Genomic DNA, 9,346 nt, shown 5'->3' with positions numbered 1-9,346 from the left:
GAAATAAAGGCATCTTGCCAAATAATTGTTCTCTTTGGTCACCGAAGGTGTGGTCCTTTGTGGCTCAGTTGGTAGAGCATGGCACTAACAACGCTTAGGTTGTGGGTTTGATTCCTGCTGGGACTATATATACTGAAATGTGTGAACTCACTGAAATGTAAGTCGCTTTGGATAAAAGCGTCAGCTAAATGGCATATATTAGAAGGTGATTGCACCAAGAGAAAAGCCCGCACTGTAAAACAGAGTCAACCAGGATGTCATAGTAAAAGGTTTATGAATAAACGCCTTGCTTCATTCACAGGCTTCTGTTACGGTCAGATCTAATGAACCCAAGCGCGGACACAGTCAGGACACGAATATAAAATAATAAGGTTTTTAATAACGGGGGCTGGGAATGGGACAAGCAGGGGAAAATGACAAACACAGAGAGAACAAACACGAGGACTAGTATCTAGAATACTAAAGAGGCCGAGAAGCGAGACTAACGTGTAGAAACACTGAATAACGATCTGGCGATGAGTGGATGGGAAGCGGATGGGTTTAAGTACAGCACGGAGATGAGTAAATTGGCCAGCAGGTGTGTAGATCGGGCAGGTGGAGAAGATGAAGGGAAACGAGAACCGGAGCCTGGCCACCCCCATACACAACACACACACACACACACACACACACACACACAGACAGACAAAGACAGACAGGAGAAAGGGAGGCACTGGCACAGACTAGGAGGAAGTGGAGGGCGTGACAGCTTCACTCCATCACTCTCCTTTTCTACATCATTCGTGGGGGACACCATGTTTACTGTACACTTGTTTTATTTCCAACTACATTAACTATTTTATTTTATTTATCCCATATATACTTAATTTGGCCAACTTAATTTCACTCGAATGAAACAGATAGTTCTATTCGAATTGAAAGAGTTTTAGGTGCAGTGTTTTCAGTTCGGTCCGCCTTCGTTTCACCAACTGGAGAAAGAACAATGTGTCGGCAGCCCATTACAATTACCATAGTAACAGGAGTAAACACGGAAGTTAGTCCTCGCCAAAGTATGGATGTTTAAAGCGCAAAAAAAGACCGACTAGTATAAACAGAGGTGAGTTACATCCTCGGCATAATGCGTATAACGTTCGTTTCACTAAGTTCCACCTTTGAGCGAATAGCCTATGCGCTCACGAACGCAGGCACAATACATACACATGCGTGTATAAGGCCTCTTCAGAGCGTTTTACAGACTTACTTCAAAGTTGATACTTCCATCGATAATAGACCGATTTAGCGGAACTGACGTTAAATGTACATCGCAAAGAAGAGAGCAATAATTCACTGGGTTTACAACGTTTTACGAACGATAGAATTGTAGGCCAAATACAGCATGCTCTATGTTGCTGCACGCTATCTTATCTCTATTTTGGTTCGTGATACTGGATAGTTCTTGCCACTGCTGGATGTAACAAGTAGCCTAACTAGATATCTTGGATCAAATTACCAGAAGATTTCAAATACTTCTTCAAGTTATTCATGACTGGGACCAGCTGCTCATCCTAATTGGATAAGCATGGTGACATTAGGATATGACTGTGTTTCTTTTGCAGATGTGTAGACCTACGTCAACACTCCAGTGAGCATCTGTGAACAAGATGCCCAAGTTTCAGGAGCTGGAAGCCCACACATCCTTCCCTGCCACATCCCCATCAGCCCTGACTAGCCCAGGCCCTAGCTGCCTGGTTGCAAAGAGATACAGTGTCCTCCAGAGGCTGGGCAGGGGGAGCTTTAGCTCTGTTTACCTGGTACAGGACACCAAGGCCAGGGAGGAGGAGAGACTGTGAGTATTCGTCCGACAGATGTTATCTCCACTAACATTCACTTAAACCTAAGCTAAGATGCACCTATGCTATGAAGTTACATGACATTTCAAGTTAATATTGTAATTTCAGGCAACTAGTTAGGCATTGCACATTTGCACTCTCTCTGTCTCACACACACACACACACACACACACACACACACACACACACACACACACACACATACACACGCACATACTACTCACACTACCAATATTGTTGTTGAGTTTCTGCTGCTATTTGCTATGCCTCTAAGCGTTTCATTGCACTGTATCCAAAATATTGTATACTTGATAAATAAACTTAGATGTGATACTAGTCATAGATTTGGATTTTGGATCATGGATCTTTCCTTAAAATTGTATACTTGTTTACCTTATCTGCAGCTACCATGTATAGCTGTGTATTTAGCCTACATTCTGTTCATCAAAGTAGCTTTAGAGCTATACCTGGCAGAGCGAATGCGGATGGAAAGTTAGCCTGAAGTAAGGCACAGGAAACTGAGGGGGAGAGAGTGTGTCAACAGGGTTATTTGTGTGCTTTGTATGATGTTGCAGTAGACCACCCCAGGCCACAGGCTACTATGATACAACACAGTACAAGTATAGTCAGGGTATGTTGGCGTTATAGAGGTGATTGTTGGTGTGGGTAGAGGAGAAAAAATACTTACTGCTTACTTATTTCTCTACACACTTTTTTAATTAAGTCAGCTGAGGATTTTAAGTTAAAAAGCCTTTTCTTAAACTTGTCAATGAGGAATTGACTGCGATGGAGATGTTATTGAACCTGACTTTCAATACACCCACTGCTTACAGCACCTACTCACCTACTTACCACTTGAATCAGTATACACTCATACACCTATGTACCCATATTCTCACCCATTAAAGGTAGAGAGGCTTGTTAATTCCTAAGCCAAACTCAATACAAAGAGCTATTCCACATACAGCCTCTAGGTGGCAGCATTGACCTGCACAGGTTTTTCCCTCTCACCTCATTTTCTGCCATAAAAGAGCATCCCACATCCTTTCCCTTCCCCTCTAATCTTTCACATTATATCTTCATGTACGCAGGGGAGAGAGTGTTTGCTCAGTGCAACTGGATCTGTGCTAATCAAACACATTTAACCACATTGCAGAACCAGAGGAACATCCTTTGAGAATCCAACTGAAGAGAGTAGTCTCTGCTAAGTTTAATTGAATCTAGTATAATGAGTATATCTGTCCTCTGGCTCAATAGACTATTGAGGTACAGTATCAGTGGTAATCCAATGGTCTGGGATGGACTGACTTGCCCAAACAGCATGTGCATGCCTGTACATGCAGCAGTAAGATAAGCTTTCACAGGAGTGTATGTGTGTGCGTGCGTGCGTGTGTGTGCGTGCGTGCGTGTGTACGTGCGTGCGTGCGTGCGTGCGTGTGTTTATACGGTATATTAGTCTCACTTAGTCAAACTCTCTGACGATTAACTGTAATGAATCAGAGGCTGAGGGGTGGGTATCCTTCCAGCCCCAAGGATTCTATTGACCAATCTAGAGGTAGAGCTGTAAATGAAGACGGGAATCATAGGGAATGTAATGCACACTGCTCACCAGCGAAATAATGGCATCGAAAACATCCTCAGCTAACTCTATGTTCTCATTCTGTGCATTGTGTGCAGTTCGGGTTGTAAACAGAGACGCTTTAGTTGGTGTTTCAACAAAGGCAAAGACTTTGTGGACAACTTCTCGTCCCACCGTTTTGATGTCCTTCACTTTAGAGATTCTGGGTTCCGAGATGAACGGTATTTAATGTATATGAAAATAAGTAGAGACCGAAGTCTAAATTTCCCCTCAGGATATACACTAGCTAATCGTAATACAAGCATAGTCTCCCAGGTCAGACAGATTGCCTTCAACAAATTACATTATGATCCCCGCCTAAACAGTAATTAGTTTCTGTGACAGAAATCCCAGTACAAAGGGCATATAGGATAATGCAACCAGATCTGGCCATGCCTCACTGCTTGCAAGCCCAGAGCCCCATGTCTATCTGAGCACACAGATGACACAGGACGTACCCCTGTCTCCTGGGGAGGGCTCCCCCCCAGCCCTGCTCCATCAACCGGCCTTCTGCCAAACACAAGGCAGTAGAGGCTCCCTAAGCCTGTACCTGGGGAGGCTGGTGAAGGCAGAAATCATGTGTTTGATACCATTCCTCATTCCGTCCCATGCATTACGATGAGCCTGTCCTTTCTGCCTCCACCAGCCTCCCCTGGCATACACCTTCGTTCTCTGCAGACACCCAGCTGTTCTCTGTCAACCAAACAGAAGGCGTCGAGGATCTCTCAGGATAGCATTCAGTACACTGCCTTCAAGGTGTCTCTGATAGTACGGGGAGTGGCAGCAGTGTCTATTCAGATATGATTTCATTCATACAGTACTTAATAGGGCTCTGGTGGATAAATGCAGTGTGAATGTAAATCAGGGTTAGGGTCAATTACATTTTAGATCTGTTTGTTTGGGTCAATGTATTGTACATTATGTAACAAATATTAATAATGATGATAACATTAATCACAATAATATGATTTCTGAATTCAGATTGACACCAACCATGATGTGCATGGAGTTGAGTTGTAAATGATTGCGATGAAGTGTCAATGTTACATTGTCGGAAGACATGATATGACTCAGGATCCTGAGTCATATTGAGCTTCTAGTGAATCATGTTTTCATATCTGTTTCCTCTCTTTCTCTTTCTCTCTCTCTCCCTCTTCATCTCCCTCTTTCTTTCTTTCTTTCTTTCTTTCTTTCTTTCTTTTTTTCTTTCTCTCTCTCTCTCTCACTCACTCTATACATATGAGTTGACAGAGGGGGGAAGCAATTATGTTTTAAAATCCTCTCTACAGTATAAAAGATGTTGAGTAGGTCCTGAGAATGTCCTCTAAAGGTCCCTTAAAACTTCTAAGAAAGTCCTTAGAAGGTCCCCAGAATGTACAGTACGTCCCTAGAACATAGCGAGAGTGTCCTGAGAACGTCCCGAGGACATCCCAATACTATTGTGATACTATTCCTGGGGATGTGAGTAGACAATGGTTGTGAGAACATCCCAATAAGGTCCCTTTTTGGTCCCTAATGATGTCCTGTAGATGTCATGGGAGTCAAAGTTAATCACCTCTGTGAATTTTTGAATCACCTATCTACCTCCAATACTGAGCAATTGTATGCTGTTTTACAACAGGAGGGAGGGAGTACCATTTATTCAGAAAGGAGAAACAGAAAGACAGAGAAAGGTGAGCCAATTAGAGGTTGCATTCATGGGCAAGTGGTGACATGCCACCAGTTTTCCAGGTGCAGGTCCTTTTTTCCCTTTTTTCCCAGCTTTCCACACTAATTTAGTGTCTCTATAGTGTTAACAGGCAGGACAGTAGATGTGAAACTGCATCAGTTGTATTCTAACTGTATTCAGAATACTTGGGAGGCCTTCCAACATAGATTAATTTCATAAACTTGGATGGAAACAAGAAAAATATATAGTGCTTTTTGAAAATACTCTCACACTCTCATGTACACACACCCACCCACACACACACACACGACAAGGATCAGGATACTGTATGCTACCCACTACCCACTCGTGTATGCTGTTTCTCTTTTTGTCACATACTGTATAGTATGTATAGTATGTATAGTATGTATAGTAGAGACACACACGAGTGAACGTACACTTAAGTGGAGGAACACAAACATCATTGTATGACATTGTCTTGTCGGTAAAATAGATATCTCATCAACATCTGCTGTGATCAATGTACTGTAAGCACTACCGTCATAAAGCGCACTTTCTTTTGAGTGAAGCATTTTCATGTCTGTTTCTTCTGGGAGATTTGCATATTCCATTTCCTTGGTTTTCCGTCAGCTAGCCACATCCACATCCACACTGTCACACAAGAGTGATGGCTGTTTTCCATCCTAATTTGCAAGCCTCAGGTTGTCAGTCAGGCTGCATCCCCAGGGAACACAGGCTTTGTGTGGATGTTGGAGCGAGCGTACAGTATCATGTCTGTGCACAGTTCCACTTCCTGTGCTGTCCCAAATTGTTTTCTGAGACCAGTTTGGTGTTTAAACCATGCCTAAGTGATGAGCCACCTTGCCTGAGACTTGAAGATTTCTAAAAGCTCCCGGGTCATGCCAGATTTGGCTCTGTGGGATAACACAGTCTTGAGGCGTGCAGGAGACCCGACAAAAATATGTTCTTGATTAAAGTGATAATGGACAGTTTTTTCAACGGTAGCACAGCATTTCTTTGTTCAGTTGCAATCAAATTCAAAATGATATATTGTGTGACACACTCTGAGTGTCAGGGGGTTCATCACCACCAATAAGTCATATGATGCTTCTTGGCATGAACTGGCAGATTGATTGATGGCTCATGGTCTCAGTGCGGGATGAAGTCGTTTGACAGCATAACACGAAATATCACCGGTGTCAAGACAAGACAACATGAATTCACATTTGCAGAGATATTACACCAATGTAATTCACCTCATGATCCAGGGTCCCCCAACACACACACCAGCCTTTGCCCGCACACTCACACTCCTAATTACAACACGGTATGTATTCAAATCAGTGACCCTATTACATAAAAAAACAAGTGTTGCTCAGGTGATTCGGAATCACACACTTGTGATGAGATAACCTGCCTGTAATGTTAGGACCCAGAATCTGATCTCTTAATTGAGGGGGAGCGGGGGATAGGAAGTCTCCTCCTTCCAAAAGTTGTTGCTCTCCAGTTCCACCAAGTGCACTCTGTTTACAACTACTTGCACACAATACAGGGTATGAAACCATGAAGTTGGCTGGGAATGTTTTTGATGCCATCATTTCGTAGGTGAACGGTGTGGATTCTATTCCCTGTTTGAAGTCACGACAACGGCTGTGTTTGAGAACCGCTTCACTCTGTGTTTTGATTGTCAATATTTCCATGCACACCTGGACAGTTTGACTTAGTGAGACTACCATGTCTGACGCATGTAAACTCAAGTGTTGACCTCGGATCTAAAGGATGTCGTCTTGACCCAATGATAGGCGATTGGGTCTTAAACGTTGGAGACCCAGGTTTGAATCCCGTTCGTTACATGGTGTCATGACATGGATGTGTCTTCCAGTGGATGGGGAGGTCATAGGGGAGTGAATGTAGCAGAGGTGATTTGGAATCTTATGGTGAGGTAGTTGAGAATGGGGCCCTCATGTCACAAGTGTCACAATCTGACCCCCACTCCTCTCTCCAACACAGGGCATTGTAACTAGACAAAAAAAAGGGACTCAATTGGAACATAGTGACTTTGAGGCCACCAAACGGAGAAGGCTTTGGGGTACAGCTGTTTCCTGTCAGCCGAAGATTAATGGCTTTGCCTCCTTCCCCCTTATTAAGACAACCCCCTTCACCTTCCTCCTCCTCCTTAACGTTTAATTGCGATGTTAGAATGATTGACTTGGAATGAGGAGCAATGCATTCCGCTTTTATTTTTCTCTTTATTTATTTTTATTTACACACACACACACACACACACACACACACACACAGCAGCTTAGTGTGTGCAGCATTCTGGAAAGGATATGATAGCTCTGCTGGTTAGCTGCTGTCAACTTTCAGTGCAAATGATCTAACTTGTGCAGTCAATGTTTGCACACAAAGTAATTACCCACAATGCTGTTCCTTTTCAATTTGAAAACAGTTATTTCAGTGACAAGACATTAAGAGTAATGAGTAACATTTCAGAATAAGAGGAGGCTCAATGTTAATGACAAAGTAACTGCTGATTACTTAACAGCTGCTAATTTCGCCATAATGCATCAGCCGATTCACCAAGTCACCAATTTTGGATTGTGGCTGTAAAGGCCGGTTTCCCTGACACAGATTAAGCCTATTGCTTTATTCAAGGTAACGCATATAATTTTAAATTTGTTTGTATTTTGTTGGTATATAAAGGCCTGTGCTAGACCATCATGCAAAGGGCTTTGCGCCAACACAGGGCTCTTCACTAAACGTCCATTATTATGTGATCTCATTCCTTAATTGCTACTGATTTACGATGGCCATTAAGCACTATTTTGAAGCTCAAATCGACACACTGGACCTATAAAAATCATCTTCAATTGAGATTCTCCATTGACCAAGTATTTTAGTCTAGGACACGGCTTAATCTTTGATGAGATTAGATTCAACTTTATTGTCATTGTGCAGAGTACAAGTACAGAGACAACGAAATGCAGTTAGCGTCGAACCAGAAGTGCAAAAAAATGCAGAAAAGTGCAGTGTGAACAATATATACAGATAGTGCAGTATAAGTATGTTTGTTCTCATAACCGCCCCAAACCGCCCCAAAATTATCAATTAAGACAGCAATGAGAAATTAAATGATGACTAACTGACACTGCTGCCATGGTCTTAAGTTGTGCACCCCTGCCTCAACATTTTTCTGTGTTTCATAGAATTCATAGACCCAAGAACAAACAGCTGGATGATATTGACTCCTAAGCTGAATATAGAGTCAGTTGGTGCAAACAGTCATTTTCCTAACTCGATTTAGCAATAACCCTGCAACTCATCTCGTTGCCTTCCAAGGTTGCAATGAACATGTGAACACTGATGTGACATTTTAAGAGATGAAAGAATTTAAATTGAATTAGAATCTAGGATTTTTCTTGTACAAGCATATTCAACTCCGATCTTGGTGAGCTACTTTGTGCACAGCCTTTTGTCCCAGTCCATTTTTAACACTGCTGTTTCGAACAATGAACCAATCATAGTGTTAACTCTGGACCAAGTAGTCAGATGTGACTGTCAGACAGTCTGTGGGAAAAAATAACAATGAAGTGAATCACATTTGTTAGTCCTTGGCTTGGACCACTGCTCACTCTGTAGCTCTCCAGGACCAGAGTTGGAGAATTCTGTGCTACAGTACATAAGATATTAGATACGTATAGCCTTGGCTTTTTCTATGTTTAGATTTCTGTGCATGACTCTGTCTCAGGTTATGTCTGAGACAACAAAAACGGTAGCTAATATCTTGTAGAGAATGGCAACCCAGTCAAATCGTGCACATACTGTACCCTGACTTTGCAGTTTTGGTCATTTTGGGACAGTTTCCTATTTTGGATGTAGAGTTGAGAAAGAGTTGACTCCAAAAATCATTAAAAAAAAAAGGTAGACCACTAGCGATAGGTTGTAATAGGATCGTAACATCCTCAGTTGTGAAATCCTGTCCATATTAGTAGGTCCTTTGCTACTTTTATGTATGATAAGAAACAAAGAGAGTTTATTTCTTCTTCCATAAAATGTGTTGTAACACTTTATTTGAACTGTACTGTCATAAAAACGTCATACCGCTGTCATAAAACATCTCCCACCATAATTTCCATTAAAATCTCTGAATACGAAACCCACACAATACAATTCAAATTGATTACATATGAATTGAAATCGAGTTGACACCAACCCTGGCCCGCACAT

General features: G+C 42.2%; 1 protein-coding gene across 1 annotated transcript in view; it reads left to right on the top strand.

Annotated features, from left to right (window-relative positions):
• Positions 1–1,050: 1,050 nt before the first annotated feature.
• nek11 (NIMA-related kinase 11) overlaps positions 1,051–9,346 on the top strand; it is a gene marked incomplete at its 3' end in the record, with an annotated part of 79,213 nt that continues 70,917 nt past the window's right edge. Inside the window, exons 1-2 of the mRNA XM_083679472.1 lie at positions 1,051–1,096; positions 1,596–1,825. Coding sequence (XP_083535598.1) covers positions 1,641–1,825 — 185 coding nt within the window. The 5' untranslated portion in view covers positions 1,051–1,096; positions 1,596–1,640. The remainder of the gene's footprint in view (positions 1,097–1,595; positions 1,826–9,346) is intronic.

Source organism: Argentina silus (assembly GCF_951799395.1).
Source record: "Argentina silus genome assembly, chromosome: 10".
NCBI classification, from domain to species: domain Eukaryota; kingdom Metazoa; phylum Chordata; class Actinopteri; order Argentiniformes; family Argentinidae; genus Argentina; species Argentina silus.
This window is presented reverse-complemented; position numbering and strand designations above follow the sequence as displayed.